We start from the raw sequence: 26,231 nt of genomic DNA, 5'->3' as shown, positions 1-26,231 counted from the left end.
TTGTGACTTTTGCATTTTCTATAAATGTATCATAGATTGTCAAATAAATTGTCCTTCTACAGACATATTTGCTCAGGGTGAATGTTCAGGAAGCTGCGTATTGCAGTAGCAGACATACATGATGCAGCACTAACTTTGCTTTACTTTTCTACGTACCTTCATAATTCCAGAGTCCAGGGAAGGGCTGGCTGGGGGGGCTCGCAGGACCTACTGGGTCGTTGAAGAAGGGACCAAACATCTCTATCTTCAGCCCTCCTTGCCCAGGAGAGAAATTGATCCTGATAGGGTCATGATTCACAGGATTGCTATCCCAGGTGTGCTCGATCAAATACTGCATTTTCCTAAAAGGATTGAAAAAGAAAAATCAATCAGAATAAGAATCTGATATGTGACACAGTGCATACAAATGTTACAAAACTTACAGAGAATTACAGCATAGTACAAACTGGATAAGTGTCAGAAACTGTAATCCATGAGCGACACCCATGTTGTCACTGCTGCAAAGACTCACTGGTAAAATGCTCTCAACTGTGCTACAGTTGGGCATATCAAGTCTTAATGCACACCCCGTTCTGCTATTCAAACAGTTTGTTATCAAATTAGGTAAATGACAAATACAGTGCTGTTACTCAATAACTTATTAAGATGGTACAAATATACTTCCTGATATTGAAAACTGAGAACTATCCAAATGAACCTTAATGGTGTCCAAGATGTGGTCGAAGGTCTTACCAGATCAACACATTATCCAAATTACGTTTACCAACACATATCCAGTAACTTTACCATAACTCCTATTGTGTTAGCAAATCATGTGACTGAGAGCTAACCTGTTAACCTGTTTATTGTTGTATCAATACGAAGCATGCTAACACGTCAGGGTAAGAACATAACATGTTTCTTCTTGAAAAACGTCATATGTATAACACTAGCACCGAAACTAAACGATATTAATTGATTGAATCAACACATCCTTCAAAAATATATCCGTCTGACGCTTCCCGACATAGAGCGGAACCTTTTCCCTTTCCTGTTTCGACGGAGCAATTATGCGGTGCACATCTTCACTGCCATTGGTTGTTATTTGTTTGCTTCAAAACAGACGGGGCAACCGAAAACTATGTAAAAAAACACCAGTATAGCGTCGTATGCTAAATGTAAACGTCAAATAATACATGTATACAACCCGTAAGTGTTGCCTTTCTCTAGAATTGTTTGTGTTACATGATAGCCACTTTATGTAACAGTCAAGAGGGTTTAGTTAGCTAGCTAAGTTAGCTGAGATTGAGGCATTTAGCGCTAGCTGCACTAGGCAACAACAGGTGACGCAAGCTAATTTATGATTCAGCAGCTTTTTTTAAGGTCGTTAGAGCAGGGCTTGTGCTTTTGACACAGTTAAGTTTACAATCTAAATGTTACGTTAGTGGGTTTTTTAAATTGCTAACGTTATCGTTGTGTTGCTTCTATCTAGACTGCACCTTCAACATGGAAGCTGAAGTTAAGTTTTTACGGGATCAAGGTAAGGACAAACCAGGGAAGACATACTATTTTGTGTATCAGAAAAAAATCATTTTTATAGAAAGGTTTAGCCCAAGTATTCCGATGGAGAATAATAACAGACCGTTCATTCCTAATACACCATGGTGACTTCTCCATATGTTCTATTTTGTCTACTGAAACCAACAGCACACTGTAGAACACATGTGTTTGAGATCATTCAAATAAAAGAAAATAATAGATCTACATCCGTATTGCTGTTGTTCATCAATAATCTGCTTGAATTATGATGACATGGTCTTTAATCCTAAATCAATACTCAAACTGACATGATTTTTGGAATGCAATGCTGAAGGCTCTTAGTATATTTAAAGTCTAAAATTAAAGACAAAATGCTCAAAATAAACCAGACATACAGAGTCTTTAGCAGATATTGAGTTGTGTGAGAATTGTATATTGCAACAGTCAATATTTCGATTTTCGATCATATTTAATGTATTGTTCAGCCATATCATGTGTTTTTAGTTCATTACAATATAACAAAATAGCTGTTATACATCAAGAATCTGTATGAGTCATTTGAATGCACATTAAAAAAGGACTTGGCCCAAAATACACACGTGCAAATACATATGAATTGAATGGAGCTGTCAAAGCAAAGTGGCTGCTCTTTCAGCACCTGGGAGCTTTTTTATAATTGGCTTAATAATAGGATCCCGTTTGTGATGATTTGCATTTTCCATAAATAGTCCAGTTGGGCGGGGAACATGGCGTCTAATAATTAAGCAACATGTGTATGACTGTTTTCTTGTATCAGTCCACAGATTAAACTCTGCTCTAAGCCAGTATCAGTATGAGCATGGTACTCAATCTACATCAGCTCAGGTAAAAACAACAACATCTGTTAATATACATCTCATCTGTCAACCATTATTTGTTGCTCATTCTAACCTCCTCCGTCTTTAATCTTCATCATCAGGTTGAAGATGCTAGACGGGCCGAGGCTCCCAAACCTTGGATGGCAGATAGAAGGTCAGGCCTAGTAAAAAGGACAACCATCTTCTGTTGATATGATTGCACTGGTGAGAATCATATCATATATATGTACAAAAGTGACGGATCTTGTTTCTGTGTTACAGTATAATGGCTCCTTTGATAGCTGAGTATGATCTGCACATGGAGGAAATGACAGAAAAGCTGCAGAGATACGAGGTAATACAAACAAATTAGACAAAAATTCAGTTTGGACAGTTCAATTAAACTTCACAAACATTCAATATCTGGACTTTATCTGGACTTAGATATATAGATACACACTAAGGGATGTATACATACATTATTGGAAGTTAAGTAGTAGAAAACTGTCTGGGAATAATGAATTAAACGCCCTTCTCTCTAAGTCTAAATCTGATCAATTATAAGCTGTTTGCCCCCCTAAAGAAAAACCCTCAGTAAACAGTTCTTAATGAGTTTATGGTCTCTAGAATTTTCGATATGTCCTGATGTTCGTTTAGTAAATTATGATATGACAGCGACCTGTCAGTCAGAAAAGAGGGTGCCTCCTTAAATAGAATATGCATAAGGTTTCTTAACTATTCCATAACAATACGTGTTTGTCTATTGTTTAAATCAACAAGAACTAATGACAAATGTCAAAGTGAAGTTGAGAGGTTTGTCAATACAGTAGTGCGTTATTAAGCATTCCTTAAAAATGGACAGCAGGAGACACGTCCGTTTTTGTAGATGTATAAGCAAAAATGACCCAACTTTTTTAATTCTTCAATAAAGCATGATGTTCATTTTGTAAATGATGGTACCATGGAAACCTGTCAATCAAGAAAGAGGTTCTCCAGTGTGTTTTCCTTCTTAAGTAAAAAAGAAATCTACGTTTTCACTGTGTTTTTCTACTTTCTATAATCAACAGGGGCTGGTGACAGACGTGAAAGTGAAGTTGGAGAGGGTTGTCAAGGAGAATGAAAGGTAAATAAGAATTCTACTGGTGTTAACCAGCAACCTCTTTTCTGACATTTGATATGTTTTTAAAGAACATCAGATGCTTGTATTATTTATTTGTTTTTGAAGAGTTCATTAATAAACATTGAGTGATTGTGTCCCACCACAAAAACATTTAGTTAGTAGTATTGTAGTACAATGTGCACTTTTTTACTTAGCACTTTATACACTATTTGTATTTCTATATTTTGCTTTGTCTTTTATAAGACATTTACTTTAACTTGTTATATTTATCTCCATTTTACAGGCAAATAAAGTGTGGTTTGTGGACTTTAATTAAGGTTTGGTATTCTTTTTTAGATCATGAACTTTATCTAATTACATATTTTTTAATATGACCTTTCTCCTGTTGCCAGGCTGCATGCAGAGCTGAGGGAGTCGGTCGAGAAGCAGCTTCATGTCCTGCCGGTGGCTTCAGGAGTGGAGAGCGGCACGCTGGAGGAGGAAGCGGTCATCAGAAACCTGCAGGAGCAGCTCCAGCTCTGTGAACAGGTCTGCATACGTCCTTATATCCAAACATAAGAGGAGTAAGTCCACATTTGTTTGCTGTTTTGCCAAAAGAGAAAAACTAAGGTAATATGTTTTCATCTCTGTGCATTCAGTCGAGAGATAATGTGTTTTTATATGATACTTAAATATAAATTGTTAAATAAGAAGACAATTAAACCAGAGTGTATCTTTGTACCTCTATACCATTCACTCTATACCAAGGACACTTCATTATGTAAACTGCAGGGGCAGGGATTTAACCTCTGACCTCTGGATCAGAATGCGCCCACTTCCATCTTGCACCCTCAAAAAAACAATCAGATCCCAAAACTAAAAAATCAATACAAAAAAAACCCCTCACATTATACACCCAAATAGCACAATGAAATCTTTAAGGAAAACAAATGTAATTATTACATGGTAAATACTTGATTTGTCAATTTAGGCATTCCAGAGGTTTGTTATTTTTCGCTATCGGTGCTAGTGAGAACATGACCATTGATAAGGAGGATCAAGGGAAAATGTGCAGAAAAAAGTCTGGTTGATCAGCTGTGGACAGCAAACACTAGATTGCTCCATCTGAAAACACTGGAATAGTTTGGGAATTTTAATTTTTATATTTGTGGATACGGAAGAGGTTAAAAGACAGAGCACTGGACGTCAGAAGAAGACAGACAGGAAGTCAACATTAACAGTACCACAGTGTGGGCTCTCTGTCTGTGTTTTATTTAGTAATGACCGCCTCGCTGCACATTATCCCATACACAAACTACGGTCAAGCATTTATTTGAAACAAATAACTAATGTTACAGTGGCGCCAAATACTGTAAAAATAATTTGACGTAGACGCTAGATTGAAAAGTGAAGCCAATGCAGTAGTGTGTTAAACATGCATACCTTTAAATTGGCCAGCAGGGGGCCATATATCAAGTCAGGTTTTATAGAAGACTACGAAAAATAGACCCAACTTCTTACTTCATTTATTCCCTTAGTTAACATTTTCTAAAGAGGTTAAAGTTTAGAGTTTGAAGTAAAGAAAAACAGCATGTTTATTTGTGTAAATGATGGTCCCACTGCGACCTGTCAACGAGGAAAGATGCCTCCTAGCTCCACCCTGTTTTCCAAATATGGTCACTTCTTGCTCCAACAAAACGAGATGGCAATGGCCAGAAAAACAGACTCAAGGCTTGAAAATGTTACTTCACAATGCCATGGGTGACATCACAGTTACTATATTCACGTTCCAAATACTTCTATAGGTAGCACAAGTAGAGACAACGACATGATTCAGTAGTAGGTGTATTAACCTAACGTTTGCTTTCAGAAACTGCTGGTCATACCTAGCCGAAGAAAGGAACCACTTTAAACCGTCCTATTTAAATGTTTTATATAGTGTATTTTCAATGTGTAGCTACGAAAAACAAAACATTAATGCTTTGTTAAATAGTGACCTCGGGCTTACTGACCAGAGCTATTACAACAACAACAACATCTGTCCCCAATGGCTCTACACAGGACAGCTATTTCATTTAGTGGTGACTCACTCACTTGCGGACAGGACACAACAAAAATAACTTTGAAGCAGTTCTCTTTTTACAGATTCTAGCTGTTTTAAATGCCGCTAGTGTCTGCTCTACACTTGATCCCCTTTTCTGAATGCACATGATTGGAGAAGTTTAGTTATTATGCTCCACAACTGCAGATCACACCTTTTTTTAAATCAGTAGGACTTTTCAATTAGCCACTGCCTTTTATTAAATAAAAAAAAACTTTGTATATCTTACGATGAAATATAATTTTGTATTTAGATTTACAATATTACATTTTCTAATGTGATTTTGTTGCACTTTGTCTCAATGCTTTTGATGATTTTTTGTTACTTGGTTGCGTTGCTATATAAATGAACTTGCCTTGCAGGGATGTAATCCATAGTAAGAGAGCAATTTTAGTTTTTAACATACATATTTTTGCTTGTATTTGATTAGGAGCGTGTGCAGGCCATGGAGCTGGGGCACACGGCCGCCCAGGAGCTGGATCGCCTCCAGCAGACCTTCCAGAAGACCGTCACTGACGGACAGATCCACGGTGCTCAGAGACAACAGCTCAAGGTGCAGTTATTTATATCATTTTGTATAAAAAATGAATGTACAAAATAACATGGCTTTAAGATATTTTACAATAAAATAGCAGGGACAGAAGCATACAGAAGACAGGAATGAACATATCAAACATAGATGACATAAACATATACAATGTAAAAAGATCTCTACATTTAAATAAATGCATCAAATGGCTATACTTTTTAAATAAATCCTATTATTTTGTTATCCTAAACAATTGTGCTGGATTCTTTTTTTTCATTAATTTAAGGGCTCTAATAAGGTAAAGAAAATCATTATGATACATACGAAACGTAAGATACATACATGTAATTTACTTATTTATGAACAATTTACAAAAAACAAGAATATTATTTACTTAAACTAGGGGTGTAACGGTTCACAAACATTTCGGTTCGGTACGTACCTCGGTTTTTAGGTCACGGTTCGGTACGTTTTCGGTACAGCAGAAAAAATGATCACAAAACATAAAATATGTTTTACATAAATAATGTCAAACAAGTTTTGGCAGTCCACAAAGATTAAAAAAAAAGGGGTGATGAGTTGTTTCCCTAAAGGCCGCGACACACCAACCTTTTACACAGACCAAAGAACGCGTACCGAAGGCGTCCCGACTTTTACGTCCGCTACGTCGCCTGCGTCGGCTACGTCGCCCGCCTACGAACACACCGCAAAGACTTCAGTCGACGAGTGGCAATAACTGTCCTTACCAGCAGGCAGCGGTAGTGTGTATTCGTCATTCAAAAGAGGCAACAACCGGAAGACAGACTGCGTTATACACCGAGAGAAGAAGAACAGACTGCGTGATATAAACAAACAACAAATAGCGTCTGGGTTCCATTTTCACTCTCTCTCGTCAATCGGAAACATGTATCGTACGGTACTGAAAAATCAGGAGAAACCGCACTAAATGGGTGAAAACATGGATACTACAGCGAGAAGCTTAGGGGGCTTTCCCGAACCTGTGTCGAGAGCTGTCCCAGGAAGATAAGACAAGACCCTGGACTACGGCAGGCCACCCTGCCAAACAGCACCAATATTCCATCTCGAGCCAAGCAGCACAGGGATGAACTATGCCAATATTTTAACGGTGTCGGTGCAGTGCCTTTTCAGTGGGATAAGATATAGCAAATATGTCTAAAGAACTGTACAATGTAAACAATCGACAAAAATACAATACGATAAAAATAGTGTGTAATACAATAAAAAAAAAAGCCAAATATGTCTAATGCTGTGTTATCAATGGCTGTAGTATCAATGTACGAAATAAAGTGTTGTATTGCCTATCCTGCTATTTGTGTTTATTCTTTTAATCACACAGCGTTAATACAAAATGTGCCTACATAACTGTCAGTTGCAGCCGTACATTATTATTGGTTTAACTACTAACAGTATATTTTTAACACATTTTAAAATGACCATCTTGAACAGCTACAACGTTAAAATACTTCTAGGCAGATTGTGGAGGATAATGGGAGAAAGAATAGAGGGGCAGACAGAAACACCCATCTGAGTAATGGCCACATCTTGCAAAATGTACATTTCCATGTGATGCTCACAATAGGTAAATGAACAGTGGTAGACAGGGGCCGTTTCTCAATCTCGAGGATACTGGCTTCCAAGCCAATATTTCAAGGATGCTACGTCATCGAGTGCAACCGAAGGACTGTTCCAATCTCCAGCATACTTGGAATTCCACGAGGCCGCATCCTTGGTTTGGGGAAAATTTCGAGGCTGCACATGGGTAGACTTTGCGTCCTTAAAATCCCCACAATGCTTTGCGCACGGACCAATTTCAAAAACCCTTGCGGAGAATGGCTGAACCGACGCAGCACACATTTAAATGTAAGTATGTAGTGGCGTAGAACATGTGTTGGTAAATATGTTACTTTGTTACATTTGTTTGTTATCACCAAAAATGTGTTCCGTGAAAGTAAAGCAAGTTCATAATTAGATAGACATCGTGAGGTATTTATTTTCGGTACAGTTTATGTTGAAACCGTTCGAGAGAGTGGCACACTTGTTAGCCTGTTCCATTGTTCTTCGTTTTCCGAAGCCGTGGCTTGGAAGCATACTTGCTTCGTTTCTGAAGGAAGTGACTTGGAAGTACGCGACTACCAAGCCAGCATCCTTGCGATTGAGAAACGGCCACAAGCTCTGTCTGTCTGTGTGTGCCTTCTTAATCGTTTGTTTTGGTCCCTCACTTCCGCTTCGCTTCTCATGCACTGATTCGCTAAGCTGAACAGCCAATCAGAGTGATTTCTTTGGCCAAAGAAAGGCGGGAGGCCACGGGAGGTGTGAAAATTTGCCGTAAAGAGACAACGGTGCGGGACACACCAACCTGAGTAGGGCGCCGCGAATGCCCGACTGCCTCTGGCGGCCTCTGACTCCTAAAATCGGGTTGGTGTGTCAGGGCCTTAAGGTGCAGTTATTGACACATGAGCATTCAGCAGCAGCACACTAGCAGCACATCAGGCTTCCACCACTAGGTGGAGCAATTCAGGTAGAAATAAGGTTAATTAGAGCAGTTTGGCCTCAGTTAATGCTCATTATAAGCACAAGGTAATTACAAGCAGTTAGGTTTTATTGAGTGCCTATTCTTCTTCTTACTCGTTTTTTCGCCCCTATTTCACAGGATCAGCTTGTTCAGTTCCAGCAGCACACACACAAACTTCAAGTGGCCAATCAGAACCTGGAATCGGTAAGTGACGGTTAATTAAAAGCGTGTTTGAATCGGTGCCTCCTAATTAGCCGTGGGATCGAAATGCTGTGCACTCCTCCGAAATGAACCCCCTGCTTTAATAATGAATCGTGTAACTCAGTGAGTCTAAATCCCTCTGGTAGTTGGCCAGAACTGTCTCAGCTGTGTAATGGACTGTCAGCTCGCTAGGTAATCCTCTAACTTCCAGCACATACTGTTTCCTTATGCACTTCTCTCTTTCTCTCAAATTACATTTTTTATTTTTGGCATGACCATAATAACGTATGTGCTGCCAAAGCATTGAACAAATAATGGCAAATACAGCATGAGTCTCAGTTCAAACATTTGGAATACATTGTTGTGTTCATGTTCATTTTTCTTTACAGGGAAAACAAAGTAAATGTGTTAAACTAGAGCAAACTAATTCAGCCAAAACCTCCTTCCACTCTCCACTAACCTCATTAAGTGATAAAAAAAGAATTATATATACATATATTACAGAAAAAATGAAAGAGATGTGAGATAGGAGGCCTGTTTAAGCAGCTTAGTCCTCCCTAATTAGATTAGTTTTAACCATCCCAAATAATAAAATAACATTTAAAAATAAACATACATCGTGATTAGATATTAATGAACAGCAGAAGGGGTATATATCCATACAGTATCTAATGCAAACACAATATAAAATACACAGATTAAGTTAGAAAACACTGATAAACAATTCTACTACAAGAAAAGAAAATACAAACATATGATACGATAGACATTATAACAATGGCAAAGTAGTTTCAGGTTTTTAATCAAAATGTAAATGCAGTGTTCGATAATTTTTTCTAGTTTGATTAGCTTTTTAAACATTAACTAGATGTGGATGCCCTATTAATCTCTACCCTTTCCTGTCTGTTATATAGGTTTTTGGTGCATGTAAATGGTCTGCAAAGGCTAAAATCCCAGAGGGAGTTGCTATCCCCCCCCCCTGCCTTAAACGCCTCGACTTTACTCCTTTGTTTACTTACATAAATTACTCCAATCCTGTTGGATTACTGTTGGATTACCGTTACTCCAATCCTCAACGCGGTCTTGATCCCTCCTCCCTCACTAATTTACCCCATCTCCAACCTACCATTCCTCTCAAAAACTCTTGAACGCATTGTAGCCAAACAAATCCACTGCCATCTCAAAAGCAACCAGCTTTACGAACCCATTCAGTCTGGATTTTGTCCTCACCACAGTACAGAAACTGCACTTGTCAAAGTCCTCAACGACCACCTCACATCTGCTGACACTGGTTCCTTCAATATTCTCATCCTCCTCGAGCTGAGTGCAGCCTTCGATACCGTGAGCCATAACATCCTGCTCACCCGACTCGGGGACATTGGTATTGAAGGTATTGCACTCAGATGGCTCCAGTCCTACCTAGGGTTGCACAGGGGCGGAACGTTTCCGGAAAGTTTCCATGGGAAGTTAAGCTGGGGAATTTTGGAAATATTCGATGCAAAATTAAACAAACAGACATGACATGACAATTATTTGTTTCATTGAAGAACGAAAACAGGAATGTTGAGTTAAATATTACTCATCTCCCCCAACTCTACTCATTAAAAAATGAACAAAAATGCACCTCCCATCTAAAAATCCCCACAAAGTCCCATTCAAAATGTTAAATGAAAAGAGCCCTTCTCCCTCCAAAAAGTCCCATTAAACATGCAAATCTTCCTTCAAGCGATCCTCTACATTTTTGCTAAACCCTTTCAGTCAACGGGCTCTTCCTGGGCCTCATCAACAACATCCAACTCTGAGTCTTCCTCTTCAGTGTCACTGTCCAGCCTTGTTGAGGATGGCACTGTGTCAGGCTCAGAGAGCCTTAGGTTTGCCCGAATGCCAACCAGTTTTTCCACTCTCACATTTGTGAGGCTGTTGCGAACCTTTGTGTGGTCTCAATAGCCATGCAGTAAGCAGTGTGCTATGGCATGGATATTCAAGTGTACTTGAATGGTATCGGTTTGTTTTAGTCAAGATTATGCTAAAATATACTTTCCCCAACTATATTTAAGTTCCCTAAGAGCCAACCTTACATTTTGAAAATTCCCAGTTTATTCCCATAAATTCCTGTTAATTCCCGTGGAAAGTTTCCATCTTTGAAAATTCCAAGGATTTTGCAACCCTAGTCCTAACTCACTGAACGATCCCACTTCATCTCCCTCCCCAACCACTCCTCTGCCACAGCCTCAGTCACCCAAGGCATTCCTCAAGGATCAGTACTTGGTCCCCTCCTCTTCATCATTTACATCCTCCCCCTCGGTCAGATACTCCGCCACTTCAACCTGGACTTCCACTGCTATGCTGATGACACTCAGATCTACCTCAGCACCAAATCCCTCCATAACCCACCCCTTACCCACATCGACTCCTGTCTGACAGCTATAAAAACTTGGATGCAACATAACCTGAAACTGAACAGCAACAAACAGAACTCCTCCTAATCGGCTCCAAATCCACCCTCAGCAAGGTCACTAACATAACACTCACCATCGATGGCACCATTGTTTCCGCCTCCAATCAGGCACGCAACCTTGGCGTAATCTTTGACCCCACCCTCTCCCTCGAACCTCACATCTGCCAAACTGTCAAAACCTAATTTTTGCACCTCTGCAATATTGCAAAAATCCGACCCTCTCTCACCCGCCCTGCAGCCGAACGACTAATCCACGCCTTAATTTCGTCCCGCCTTGACTACTGCAATTCACTTCTTTACGGCATCAGCACTACATCCCTCAACAGACTCCAACGGGTTCAAAATGCAGCTGCCCGTCTCCTCACGCATACCAAATCATGGCATCACATCACCCCAGTCCTCAAAGACCTCCACTGGCTTCCTGTCTCCCATCGCATCAACTACAAAATTCTGGTCCTCACCTACAAAGCACTCCACCATCTGGCCCCCCCTTATCTCACAAACATTCTCACCCCCTCTCAACCCCCACAGTCCCTCAGATCCACCGCAGCCGGACTCCTATCCATTCCCACATCCACACTCTGCAGCTTTGGGGACAGAGCCTTCTCAGTGGCAGCTCCTAGGCTCTGGAATTCCCTCCCCCAAGATCTTCGTGACTCTGAGTCCCTCACAGTCTTTCAGTCCTGCCTCAAAACCCATCTCTTCAACTCTGTCTACCCATAAGCTCCCCCCCCTCTCAATCAACTTGACTGCCTTTTCTGTTTATTTTATTTTAATTTATTTTTTAATTTATTTTTTTGCCTGTCCTTGTTTGTCTACCCTCCCTCATACTGTAAAGCATCTTTGAGCTGTAGAAAAGCACTATATAATTGAATGTATTATTATAACATAGTGTCATCACTATGTAACACTTGGCTTCTATTGGCTAGTGCTCCAACACATTGTACATGATAGACTAAGGGACCTCTCTAGGTGGTTGACCAACCACAACAGATCTTGCTAGCTAACCAATCAGAGCAGACTGGGCTCTGGTTTCAGACAGAGGGTGAAAAGAGGTGCTGCAGCACAGGTAGTTTGAGAAAATTAAAGACCTTCTTGAACATCAAAGCATGTAAACATGTCACAGTAGAGGCACAAAATACAAATATGAACCTGAAAATACACTCTGCGTCAAACTATAAGGCTCTCTTTTGCAGTAGTTATCTGACAGGCTTAGTGTTGCTTGAGTTTCTTTATTTACACACAAACCGATACCCTCACACATGGGTTCTTGGTGCTTACATTGGACACAAAACAATGTGTGAGGAGAGGGTAATACTATATCCCTCTGATGCATTTTTAATGAGGGTATGCCTTGGGCTTCCCTTCTCTGACTTCTGAAACCAGCAGCCTTTTTTCCCCTCAGTCTCTATGTGTGGATCCTTTGTGAGCCATGAATGACCGACAGGGTCTCCTTAGGGTGTGTTCTAAAAGGACATAAATAATTGTGAGATAAAGGAGAAAGTTAGTTTTGGGATAAAGTTGGGGTGTGTGTGTGTGTTTGGAGTCATGCCACACAAATGGCATTCTTGTCTCTCTTGCCACACACAGACTAACCAACAGTTTCTGAAGACTGTGACGGAGCAGAGCACAGAGATGGAGGATCTACACAGCCAACACAGGTAACCAAATACATCAGAGATTCAACATGGCTGACACATTCTCTCAGAAGTAGGGTATTGTTACTATAGGAAAAACAAATTGATGCAGGATTCAACATTACTTGGCCTTGAAGCAGTCTTACCCATGGCTCAAAGCCATGTTGTTACAGAAAAGTTAAATCTGCACGATTTGTTATCGTTTCTTTTTTACATAAAAGGCTTTCGTCAAATAGAAATATTCATCCCAGTTTATCAAAGTCCAAGGTTGCGTCGAATATGAACTATTAATTGATTTTTGCAAACAATTGGTGGTCTTTTTTATTTCAACCAAACAATGGTTGCAGCTGTACTTGCTGTTTATTTTCATTTTGGTTAAGCATCTAATTTAAAGGAATAGTTTGAAATGTTTATAAAATACGCTTGAAGCTATAGTCAGCAGCCTGTTAACTTAGCTTAGCATTATGACTCTCTGTTAAAAAGCAAACTAAATCCATCTGTGAACACCTCCATAGCTAAGAAGTTAACATGTTGCATTATATCATTTGTCACATCCAAAAACAGTGCATTTTCTTAAATGTAAACAATGTTTTAATAACCAAATAAGGGCACTATAAATTCAAGATGGCCGTCAGGTTGTCTTGGTGCTTTAACTGTTTCTGTCTCTCTGTCATGCCGGTGTAGGCAGTCCAAGGCTGAGCTGAGGACGGCCACAGCCAAAGTGGATGAGATGACCAAAGTGCTGCAGAGTTTCCAGGACCAAATGCAGAGACGGGTGAGAGGAGATAAAACATGCACAGAATATCAATATATTCAGCATTTCCAGAGTTGTAAAGCACCTAAAACGTTTGTAAAATCTTTAAAACAATGTCATTTTTTGTGTTTAATCAAATTGTTGTAACTGTAATCTATTCCAAGTAATGGCACTTAATGGTTCATTTATTTTCTCTAGCTGTTGACTGAACCTAGCTTTAGTATACTATACAGTGATATGAATTCAATTGAAACAGCAGTTGCTTTTGTTTCATACTTATTAAAACATTTATCTGATTTTATGTTGTTTGTTTTTTGCATTCGGGCATCACTTTTAGGATATTGTGGCTACCTTTTACCAATATCCTCCAAAAAATGTTTGTCAAAGAATTGTTCCGGGTAATTGAGAACAAAATGTATGTGTTTTATGTGTATACATTTAGGAGGAAGATGTGGCAGAGGCTCAGGGTCGAGAGGACGCAGCAGACAGACGGCTCCAGCAGCTTCAGGCAGCCCTGAGCCAGCTGGAGGCCAGGTGAGGAAAACCTCTGCTGGGTTTTTTTTTCTGGAAAAATACAGAACATATGTTTGAGGAAGTGGAATGCGCATTATATTTTCTATTGGAACTTTCTTTTTTTTTATAAAAATGTCCATCCCACTTTCTTAAATTCCAAAGGGATTTCTTCAAATGCCTTCTTTGTCAGTTTATAGCTTAAATATTTTCAAAATGATGCGAAAAAAGAGAAAAGCAAGAAAACTCATTTGAAATCAGCATTTTTCGACGTTCTTTCAATACAAAATTGACAAAAATCACTCAATTAAACAGTTGTATTGCAGCATTGTGAAACTAGTGACACAATTGTATAAAATCTTCATTCTAGAAGAGTTTTACAGTTCTCTTAGACACACCACATTCTTCATCAAATCGAAGCATTTCTGAATCAGTCCAAATGACAGTATTGAAGAGCCATGCAGCAATTCCTATCTTCCCCCCTGCTTGTACTTACCTTTCTCTAACTTTTCTATATTCTTCCAGACTACAAGCTGCCACCCAGGAGGCTGAGGCGGTTCGCAGGGATCAAACTGTGTGGGAGAGAAAGGTGGGGGAACTTCAAAATCGCTGCAGCACCCTGGAAGAGGAGAAGTACGAAGCCCTGGCCAAAGTTAGAGAGAGCATTCAGGTGGCTGAGGAGGCTACATTGCAAAGGGAACAGGTGACACTTCCTTTCTGTAACCATCCCTTCTTCTGTTGTCTTTTTCTTTGGCTGAACCTCCCTCAAAATCTGTTGAGCTGCAAGATACTCTGACAATGCATCTCCTGCTGACTGAAAGTGTAACTGTGCATTTCTTCACCTTCTCCTGTCAGGTCCTGTTAAGAGAGAAACAGAAAAAAGATGAGCTGGAGAAGACAAAGGAGGCCATCAAACAGTTAATCCAGGATGCTGCAGTACGCACAAGGAAAGAGGTGTGTTAGAGATGAATTGCTTTAACTACAAATGATCAATTGATGTAATAGATAATGTTAAGGTTTAATTTCCAACATGGTCCCAAAACAGTGCAAAGCCCTATACATTCAACTTGAAGAGGCACTATGATGTTTTCTGGGGCTCTCCTTTAGTGTGTTTATATAGGTTCCTGTGCATGTAAATGGTCTGCAAAGGCTAAAATCCAAAGGATTCCTCAAGAGGGAGTTTCTCTCCCACACACTCCCCCCCTGCATGAAACGCCTCGATCACATTCCTTTGTTACCTCTGTAACATAGTGACATCACTACATAACTTATATTGCCTATCGCTCCAACACATTGGACATGATAGGTTAAGGAGTGGAACATTTCCAAAACATCTCTAAACGGTCGATCAATCACAACCGAGTCGACATGCTAACCAATCAGAGCAGACTGGGCTCTGGTTTCAGACAGAGGGTGAAAAGAGGAGCTGCAGCACAGGAAGTATGAGAAAAATAAAGAGCATTTTGAACCTTAAAGCATGGAGACATGTCACAGTAGAAGCACAACATACAAATATGAACCTGAAAATGAGCAGAGTATGTAAGTAGTATGTAGCAGAGTATGTTCTCTTTGAAATATGAAAACAATACTGAACCAATTTATTAGGGATGCTCCGATCGATCGGTCACCGATCGAGATCGGTCACCGATCGAGATCGGCCGATACTCACTCTCTACCGATCGATCGGTGCTCTCTAAACATGCCGATCGCGAGAGCCGATCGCATGACGTAAAATACATGACACTTTTCTCTGTGTGCGGCAAAACAAGCTCGCCAACATGGCTTCACCGGTCTGGCAGTATTTGAAGGTGTCCGAAAAAGACAGTAAAATAGCGGTATGCAACGTGTGTGAAGCAGAAATCCTGCAGCTCCGCCCGCCGGACAGGTAAGCGCAGCGAAACACACACACAGGGAGAACCAGACCGCAGTTCATTTCCTCATATTCCAAACGAGAAATTACGGTAGTAAATCACCCGGTTCTTTACGACCAGAACTATTAACGGGATACAAACCGGAGGAACCAGGCATGGAGGGAGGTGGCAGAGACAGTGGGTGAAACTGGTAGGTTTTCGCCTGTTTGGGGAGTTTATATATATATATATATTGCTCGCATAAAATCCCCGGGTTTTTTTGCTTTGTATGTCGGGGGCGGGAGATTCATGTGATTGGTTGTTGGTCTCGTTGCTCGCAAAAAATCCCCAAGCTTTCAGACACGCCCAGCTCCAAGATTTTCAAGATTTTTGAAAAGCTGCTGTGTGGACGTACGAGTTAGACCTAACACACTTAGCTATTTTATCTACCTCTGGAACAAGCTAAACTAGTTATTATACATATATTTATTCTTCATTGTCGGGTCACTCATTACTGGATCAGTGAGCTGCATGAGATACTGACAGGCTGTCAGGAGAGGGAGAGAGGGGGGAGAGAGAGAGAGAGAGAGGGGGGGAGAGAGAGAGAGAGAGGGGGAGAGAGAGAGAGAGAGAGAGAGGGAGAGAGGAAAAGAGAGCGCTTCCGCTCATTTCTCCCGTGTTATTATCCAAAGTGAATGTAAACTTGAATAATGTACTTCATTTGAATGTAATAATTAAGTTGATTGTTTGTGGAAGCTCCAGTGAATGAGCCCCATTAACTGAGTTTTAAACATCACTTTAAATGGAAGATTTAAAGTGATGTTTAAATCTTCCATTTAGGCCCCGCCCACTCGATCGGATCGGCGATCGGTATCGGCCGATACTGATTCCGGCGATCGGTGATCGGCAATCGGCCCCGAAATTGGCGATCGGAGCATCCCTACAATTTATAATTCCCACAACTACAAACAGACAACTAGACAAATCGCACTACAAATCTTTTACCATTATGTAGCAAAAGGCTGTTCCACAATATTGGTGGGCTTTTTTTGTTTGAGATTAATTTAAACTCCATTCAATAATTTCAGATGAGTGGAATGAGTCCTAAACCCCGAAAGTGAGCATTTTAGCACTTCCGTGCTCTCTTGTCTTGAAGTCAATGTATTTTTAAATGGGTTTTCGGTTAAATTCCCGAAATAAGGTCTGTGGTGAACACAAGCTTACAATGATCTTTCTTTGTTCTGCAACATAACATATTTCAGTGAATACCCAACTGGTGAACACATCTGTAGCTTTTACGTGTCTTTAATAAGCGATAGTTGCTAACAAGTGGCTAAATGGACTACTTAACGTCATCATGCAAAACATTAGTGTCTTTAGCTTAGCGGTGGTGACGTGTGTTTGCCAAAGATCTTATGACATGCAATATTCCAAAATCCAATGGAAAACTCCCGTTGGCTTTTAGTCAAGGAAGCCATTGCTAGGCTAACTTCCGGGTCACTGCCGCCCTCTTTTGGCTTATTTGATCACATGCCCTACATGTCACTTACTGTTTGCAACTACAATCTGCTGCCTTTAACAGACTGATGATGTCTCATCATTAGTCAAAAGTACTCACTGTTGTCAGGATACTTGGTTAACTCTATACTTAAATTCTGAAAGAAACTTATCCCTGAATAAATAACAGAAACCACAGAATATTTGATATATAATTAGCCTAACAGGGCGGCCCGACCCCATACTGATGTACGAAGCCAAAAGCAAAGAGACACTCTTTCCCCCTGCCTCAGTCGGGGACATTGTGAGTAATGCTCAATTAATGAGTCTTCACCATCAAGTCCTTAAACTTTAATCCTGTTAATGAGGCCCTGGTAGGGCGGCAAACTGGGGCTGTCATCTTGTTCTCTGAATTCCATTTTTACAAAAGAAAATGTTATTTTATAGAGTAACTGATCATTTGCTTGACTTTTTAGAATTACACCTATGTTGTGGCGTTTGCAATCTCCTCTCCAACTCATCTTAACCTGAAGTTTTAAGAAAATGAAAGTGTAATGGAGAATTAACACTAAAGCTGCTTACGATGTTAGTCAGACCTCAGACTTACCTGAGAATCAGCAAATGGAGTTTTTTCCGCCAATCGGAAAGCCAATCATTGGATCCGCAGCCCCTGCTGTCAACATGTTAATGCATCCTTGTGCAGGACACCTGACCCCAAATAAGTCCCGATAGCATGGCTAATGTTGTATGAGTGTGTGTGAATGTTAGTCTCTCTGAGCAGGTAGCACCTTGTATGGCTCCCTCTCTATGAATGTGTGTCAATGGGTGTATGAAGAATCATTGGGGTTCGCAAAGACTGGACAGGTGCTACGTGAATGCATTACATTGACCATTTAGCAGAGTTGAATGCATGGGTGAGGGTGGACATTTCTCGAAATACAGGTTCAGACTGTTCAGCTAAAGCATATTGTGGAGTCTTGACCACTAGTACTGTTATGGAGCACTGTATATATTTGTGGTGTTGAAGCTATTTTGCTCATTTGTATTATTTATAATTAGGATGATACATTAAGCATTTGTTATTGTTATTATGCTGAGCATGATTTGGATCACCCCGTGTTGAGATGTATTATTGTTTGGGTTAAAACCCCCCTAAAAAGCATAATGGGGCCTCTTTAAATATAATTGTGGACAAAGTGAGAAGGGACGATGTGTAGTGTCATATGGTCTGACCTAAAGAGGGACATTGAGATGACATGGTGAGCATACACGACAACCCACAGCTTATATAACGTCTTACACATAAGGAAATAACATGTAATTAAATAAACCATAGGTGGTGGCTCATGTTAACTAATTTGTCTCTTTCACATTCTTAGAAATATTATATTTATATTCTATTATTTATCTATTCTTTTAGACCTTTGTCCCTCTATTTTTCAGTCATTTTTATGGTGAATTTAAGTCAATTCATGCCTTCCGAGGTTCATGCTAGATTATTTCCACCTTGACTTGTTTATTTTTTCATATATCCTTTGACATTCTCTCTACTTCAATTTGACATATTCTTTCTGAAGTATTTACACCATTTTTCACACATTATTGTCCCTTCCTCTATCCGTCTGTTTTTTCTTCCTTTGGTAATAAAGGCAGATGCTTGCTTGGAACATTGGAGGTAAAAATGAATTCCTGAAAAAAAATCAAAACTGAATTTCCACCAAGTACCGTATTTTTCGTCTAATAAAACCTAACTGTCTATCTAAAGGAATAAAGTGACAGCACTTTCCAGATCCCAGTAGTCATTTCACATTTTGGAACTGTGTGCCTTTATCTCTTACAGGTGGATAATGTGCGCAAGCAGTGCAACGTCCAAATCCACCGTATGGCTGAGGAGCTGTCTGCGCTGCAGCTTGTAAGGGCCTATTAAGGACAAATCTCTTTCAACATTACACTAAATCCTTTTTTCAGTCTTCACCAGGTTTTTTTTTTATCATTCTGACTCTTCTACTCTCTTTTCACCTCTCTGTAGGAGTGTGCGGATAAAGAGTCTCAGATTGAAAGGTCCCTACGAGAGAGGAAAGCTGTAGAAGAGGAGCTGGAGAAGGTATCTGTCTCAGTGGAACAGCAGGAAAAAAGCTGCTAGAGCTAGCTAGAGGGCGGATAATATGGTTTTAAAAATGACTTGAGGCGAGTCTATCGCTTGTTCTAATGCTGCCTGCGGTGTTTTTGTTTCAGGTGTATAAAGAGGGGCGTGCAGAACCAGAGTTCAGGAAGATTGACGCTCTTCACCAGAGGTGTCTAGATGCAGAGAGGATGAAGGAAGACATGAGTCTCACTCTGCAGAGCACCAAAAACAGACTAAAAAAGATGGAGATGGAGTAAGTTTAACTCTCCACTGATATTCCTTCTGGCATCCTGGGGTATTCAGGTGCCCATGTGGCTCCATCTACTGCCAATATGAACAAAACGTGATCCGTCTCTTAGATGTGTGTGAACCGTCTCTTAGATGTGTGTGAACCACAGACCTTATTTCCAGCTATTTTCCAAAATCCTATGGAGAAATTGCATTGCGTTTTTGATAAAGGAACTCATGCGCAGCTTACTTCCGGGTCTGAGGATGCGTCACTGTGGCACTCTATTGTGACATGTTTACCTGTTGTAACCCTTAGAGATGATTCCTATTAGCCTATCCCATACAATGTGTTGGAGCGCTAGCCAATAGAATTGTGAGTGTTACATAGTGATGTCATTATGTTATTATAATTAAGCAAAGGAGTCCAATGGAGGCGTTTCAGGCAGGGGGGGATGGTTGTGTGGGAGAGAAACTCCCTCTGGAGGGAACTTTTGGGATTTGCAGTAAGCCTTTGCAGACGATTTCCGTGCAATAAAACACACTGCAGGCAAGGGGAAACCCCAAAAAAGCATAAAAGGGCCTCTTTAAGACAGAGGGTGTCCTGCGCTGTAAAGCCCCCTTGAGGGAAATTTGTGATATTAAGCTATATAAATCAAATGTGATTGATTGATTGATCTGTGATCTCTCGCCCTGTGTGCAGCTACAGTGAGGAGATCTTGCGGTGTCAGGAGGAAGTGCAGCGCCTGCAGAGCTCTCTGGTTTCGGCCCGGGACGACTGTGTCGGAGTCAGCGAGGAGCGGCTGCAACTGCAGAGAGAGAACTTGCAGCTCCGCAAAGAGATGGATGAGCTGCGCAAGGCTACCATGCTGGTCCAAAAGAAGGCCAAACAACAGGTACACTTATTGTGAAGGACCAAGGTACGCAGAAGAGAAAATCAACAAACGATACAAAGGTTAATTATATATTATATAAACAGAAATGCTCTGGAGTTCAAGCAACTTCCTTCAAACACTTTTAAGAGACACTTACGCAGCGTCCACACGGCAGCGTGCGTTGAAGCTTGCTGGCGGGCGTGTCTGAAGCTCGACCAACAACCAATCACATGAATCTCCCGCCCCGGACACAAGCACGCGGTTTGATTGGCTAGAGCTTGTACTGGCATATGATTTGATTGGCTGACGCTCCCGTCGAAGCTTGAAAAGTTGAACTTTTCTCAACTTTTGAAGCGAGCAACGGAGGCAAAGCGCCGCGACGGAACCACAATGCAGTTCGGCAAAGCGTGACGTCACCCCATTCAAAGTGAATGGGAAGCTGCGTTGAAGCTTCAACGCCCATTGTTGATTGCAGAGAAGAGAGGATAGTGAGCTCCAAGAGGCTAAGCTAGCTAAGTGTCAAGAACTGTTAGGACTTCATGCCAATAATTCAGAAGTAAAAAATACCCTCTAATTTCTATTACCAGTTTCTAATACATTTGTTCTCTTACAGCACCAGACGTGTGTTTGTTTTATCCCCCCCCACGAATACAAGTCAAATGCTATTGTTAAAACTTGCCATTAAACACTATTAATCATGGACTATAGAGATTAACGCAATAACATTCTTAAAACATGTTTTTTTTTTAATTGTGCTTGTAATTTCAGCCTTCACACTTATGAAAGATAAATACGAGTCAAGCTAGGTCTTTTGGTAAAGAAAACCAGAAAGGTTATGAAATAAATCTGCAGGGCAATAAGTCAAAATAGTGCTAGCCCATTAGATTGTTGAACATGGATTACCTGTTACAGAGGATGTAAGAAGTATGAAGCGAGTGGAAGGGACATAAGCGGAGTGGAGGATGGAGCCTGCTTTGGGGAATACCAGCGATATACTATGGCTCTTCAATAAAGTGCTTGAAGAGGGGTACTTGCTAGAAACAGAATTAAAACGGACTGAAAGTCTTCAATGTGTAATATGGTGAACTTCAGACACTCACAATAAGTTAAAAAAGGTGTAAGTCTTCTACGGTAAAGCACTTGTCATTTTCCTCCCACACACAAGGCAGCAGCAAACTAAAAGAGAGAGCCAGCACAAAATAATCTATCATTTTTAGAGTATGCTATACTTCACTGCTTTACCATGCTGTCTGCAGAATTCTATGACAGGAAACGTATTGGGGCTCCCTCAAAGCCACCAGACTCCATTGCCAAACAACAGTTCTTTTTTTATTGTGTGACTTTGGTCTTTAAGAGGACCAATGTCACACCATCAAACAAGAAAAACGAACCGCTTGAGGCAATGTAGAAGCAAATCTGGAGTCTAAGGACAGAGGGTGTCGTATTGTCATACTGATATTCTGTACAAACTGTGAAGTCCACTGAGGCAAATGTAACATTTGTGACATTGGGCTATATAAATAAACAGTGTTTGATTGATTGATTCTGGGAGGCTGTTGGAAAGGGCTGTCTGACTGCGAGTGAAAACTGTAAATATTCCAAATATATATATTTTTATGGGATAAGTGAAAATATTGACCTGCTGTTGGTGCCACAGGATAATTCAGAGGACCACATACGTCAATAGAATGTATCCTCTGGGGAACATGAATGGCTGTAATAAATGGCAATCAGTCCAAATATCATAAACACACTTAATATAGATTTTTGTTGGATAAGTGAGAATATTAATCCACGAGTTGTGTTACAGGATATTCAGAAGATCATGTCAGTCAATAGGGTTCATCCTCTCAAGAACATGACTGTATGGGAAAAATGTCCACGTCCGTCAGTCTAGTTTTACATATTTCAATCTGGACCAAACAGACCAACATTGGCATCCATCAAGCCTCATGGCTAAAAGAAAATGAATGCGGTAGAAGCAGATATATCCGTAGTTTTGAGTATTGTTCAAGTTTTAAAACCCCTAGATCTTACAATGCCCTTAATTCAACTCCTATCATTTCAATTAGACCATCACTTTCTGGCAAATGCCCACATGTTTTATAACTCAATGCCTACAGTTTGCTAGTCTTTCTGATAGCCATTTATGATATTATTTTACATGGAGTTATTTCAAGCTCTATGGCAGTTGACAACTAGTTGTGTGTCTCTGCTGCCCCCCCCCCCCCCCCCAGCTGGTACAGATGGAGCAGGAGTACAGCCTGAAGGAGCTGGGATTGGACGCACGCGTGCAGGAGCTGGAAGATAGCAGCCGGAGCTCCTGCGCTGACCTGACGCGCCTCCTCGCGGCGCAGCAGAAAAGCACCCAGCGCTGGAAGGAGGAGGCCAAGAACCTTGTTCAGGCCTTCGAGACTAAAATGACAGGCTTCAAGTAAGGACTTGTTACGATTGATGTAAAGCAAGGCACAGAGTTTTCTGGTCGTTTTCCCCAGATGTACGGAGCGTTATAACTGAACGCTGCTTCTCCATGTCTGGTTTTGCGTCTAGGGACAGAAAGCGGATCCTTCCCAGACAACCTGAGAGTTCTGGATGGTACATAATGTTGCAGAAGATCAGAAATGTATTTTGGCCTGAAACCATACAGTGCTTTATAAACCAACATTAGTATTTTGAAGTCAAGGTAAATCCAGAGAGGAACGGTTGTTCTAGTCAAGAACCTGCAATGAAACATTGTGTTTTGGTTTGATATAATTAGTTACACATATTTTGGTCATAATTGTAAAAATAATTGTCAGTTAGAGAATCAATAACATGCATTGTCAAATATCCCTCTAAAATACTACAGTAAGACAACAAGACCTTAAGGAACACCATAGAAACAATGCTGTGCTTAAGTATCAAAAACGTTTGACATTTGAACATTTCTGGGTTCTAATGGCACTTCTGTTCAAAAGACTGCAAACAAAAACAACCTTTGTTGTCAATCAATATACATGGCAAAGCTGAATGCCATCAATATATAGCGCAGTTCCTGTAAACGGACACTACACTACTAAACCAAAATCAATAATTCATTTTAGATTTTGCTTCCTTTCTGACAAAATATCCTGACATGGTAAGACTGTTATCCAGTTTTGTATACCACTGCCTTCCCTGTTGCTTTTCAACGCAGTCTGCTGCTACTGTTGAAAGACACTAATGTCAGGCCTAGAACACCGGCTTCCTGGTCAAAAATGTAAAGGGAACATAGATGGGAAAAAAACCTTCTCTAACATTATCAGTCAGTGTGACTTTGCAGGGTGTAGATAATGTGATCCATTGTGCTCCGAAAAATGTGTCTCGTCAAAGAAACCAGACAAACTGAAGCATGCTAAGATAGGCAGTCTACTGGAAACTGGCGGGTAACTGACAGGCTGCCAAATTATTCTGATGCCTTTTTATATGATACAGTTTGATATAATAAAGAATATGTAATAAAATACTCTTTTAGGTGCAATACAGTACTTTGTTCTGATACTGCCCAAGGACTGTTCTTCATCAGTTTGATCACAAACACAGGATCAAAGAACGAGCAACAGCTAAAGTGGAGCAATAAAGATTTTGATCGGAGTTGAAACCAAAATTGACTTACCACTTAAAGTTGATTCGCCCTCAGCACCAACTGTACTACCTGAGATGTATTGAACATTTTTTTTCCATGGATGTGAGAGGGTTTCAACTCTTTGTTCCTCTCTATTTCAGAGGCGAGCTGAATCGGCAGAAGCAGCGTTCACATGAGCTGGAGATGCAGCTGGATAAAGACCATAATACTGTTGCTGAGGTAATACATACACTACCCTGCAGCCTGATTTCCAGAGTTTGGTGTAAAGGGACATGAAGGATGAGAAGTTCTTACATATTTAAGGACATTTAAGATGTGTGTCCATCCCCGTAGGCTACGTCTTCATGTTTTTGACTAGAAACTATTTTTATAATCGGAAGTGTCATGCAGCATAAGAAAGGCGGTCGGGAAAAGTTTAAATGTAAGTTGTCGGTGCTATGGAGTTCAGCAGATGATTGAACAGTCAAACATTTATTTTTGAATGAGACATATTTGAAATCAGGGTGGTGTGGACGATAGGAAGTTGCATTGGCATAGTACTGTGAGTCATGTTTTTGGTCATCAATCAATCAATAAAATAGAATTTATAAAATCACAAATTACACATTTGTCTCAGGGAAAACTCCCAAAGAAGCCCCACAGTTACGTTGTGTGTTGTGTGTGTGTGGTGTGTGTGTGTGTGTGTGTGTGTGTGTGTGTGGTGTGTGTGTGTGTGTGTGTGTGTGTGTGTGTGTGTGTGGTGTGTGTGTGTGTGTGTGTGTGCTGTGTGTGGTGTGTGTGTGTGTGTGTGTGTGTGGTGTTGTGTGTGTGTGTGTGTGGTGTGTGTGTGTGTGTGTGATTGTGTGTGGTGTGTGTGTGTGTGTGTGTGTGTGTGTGTGTGTGTGTGTGTGTGTGTGTGTGTGTAGTATGAGAGGCAGCTAGCAGAGTGTCAAGAGAAGGCGAGTCGTCTCCAGAGAAGACTGACACAATCTGAACAAAAGGCCACCACTGCTACACAACAGGTATGGGAACTCTTGCAACTAAGTACATTTCCTTAATTACTTATTGTTGTACTTTTATATTCCACTACATTTATTTTTCAGCCTCAGATACTTTGCAGATTTTGATAAATTGTACGAAATGTAAATCAAGTAATACATTTGGACATATGATTATATTATTACATATGTAATGATTATATTATTACATATGTAAGGTACCCAGCAGTAAATTATATAATTCAAATAAACCCCTCATCAAGAGATAAACAAATCATTACAAAAATGACATTTGTATTTATATATAATGCTGTAATGGGCCATACTACATATACATAATGAGTACTTTAAGTACTTATGTTGATACTTTTGTTCTTTTACTTGAGTACAATTTAGAATGCAGGACTTTTACTTGTAACTAAGTATTTGTTTTAGTATACTTTTACTCAAGTAACAAAAAAGTAAAAGATTGCAATACTTACTCTACCTCTCCCTCTTGACTCTAACGTAGACACATCTGTTTTTTTTCAGTCTCTTTGTTATCTATTGAATACTGTTCTATAATAATGATGTCTTTTAACAGCTGAGTATGTTGGTGTCACAGCGAAGAAAGACAGCCATGGTGGATCCAGACACTCTATAACAGCAACTGTTCCTTTGCTCAAGGAAAATAACCATGTGTGATTTTAGGGCTTATTTGCACTATTTGTAGATATGATATTACCATTTGTGCAAAAGTCATAAGACAGCAATTGTGTTGTCTGTGCCCTTGTGAAATGGCAACATGTTTTGTGCACTAATATACCACATTTTGTAAATGTTATTTATAAGGGTATGATGTGTCATGTGTAGTATGTAAAAATAAACTTTGTTACAATAAATAAACATTATTCAAAAACACA

At 40.1% G+C, this 26,231-nt stretch overlaps 2 protein-coding genes across 5 annotated transcripts in view; one reads left to right on the top strand and one right to left on the bottom strand.

Moving 5' to 3' along the window:
- The window catches only part of cunh4orf33 (chromosome unknown C4orf33 homolog), a 4,994-nt gene extending 3,960 nt beyond the window's left edge, over positions 1-1,034 (bottom strand). The window contains exons 1-2 of one of the 4 annotated variants that reach the window (XM_034202431.1): positions 839-1,034; positions 157-341 (exon numbers count right to left, since the gene is read on the bottom strand). In XM_034202431.1, coding sequence (XP_034058322.1) covers positions 157-341; positions 839-867 — 214 coding nt within the window. In that variant the 5' untranslated portion in view covers positions 868-1,034. Of the gene's footprint in view, positions 1-156; positions 342-422; positions 706-732 lie in introns of those variants that run through there. The other 3 variants (XM_034202433.1, XM_034202432.1, XM_034202430.1) reach the window with 3 other exon arrangements.
- sclt1 (sodium channel and clathrin linker 1) lies at positions 1,028-26,231 on the top strand. The gene is made up of 22 exons (XM_034202429.1): positions 1,028-1,188; positions 1,472-1,519; positions 2,315-2,382; positions 2,477-2,529; positions 2,637-2,709; positions 3,422-3,477; positions 3,867-4,002; positions 5,985-6,107; positions 8,755-8,820; positions 12,866-12,936; positions 13,597-13,687; positions 14,109-14,200; positions 14,702-14,879; positions 15,032-15,130; positions 19,364-19,435; positions 19,553-19,627; positions 19,759-19,901; positions 20,577-20,769; positions 22,986-23,182; positions 24,493-24,571; positions 25,258-25,353; positions 25,913-26,231. Exons 1-22 carry the CDS (start codon positions 1,176-1,178, stop codon positions 25,970-25,972), a joined length of 2,082 nt encoding a protein of 693 aa, XP_034058320.1. The 5' UTR covers positions 1,028-1,175; the 3' UTR covers positions 25,973-26,231.

This window comes from Gymnodraco acuticeps, unplaced genomic scaffold (genome assembly GCF_902827175.1).
Source record: "Gymnodraco acuticeps unplaced genomic scaffold, fGymAcu1.1, whole genome shotgun sequence".
NCBI lineage: Eukaryota > Metazoa > Chordata > Actinopteri > Perciformes > Bathydraconidae > Gymnodraco > Gymnodraco acuticeps.
This window is presented reverse-complemented; position numbering and strand designations above follow the sequence as displayed.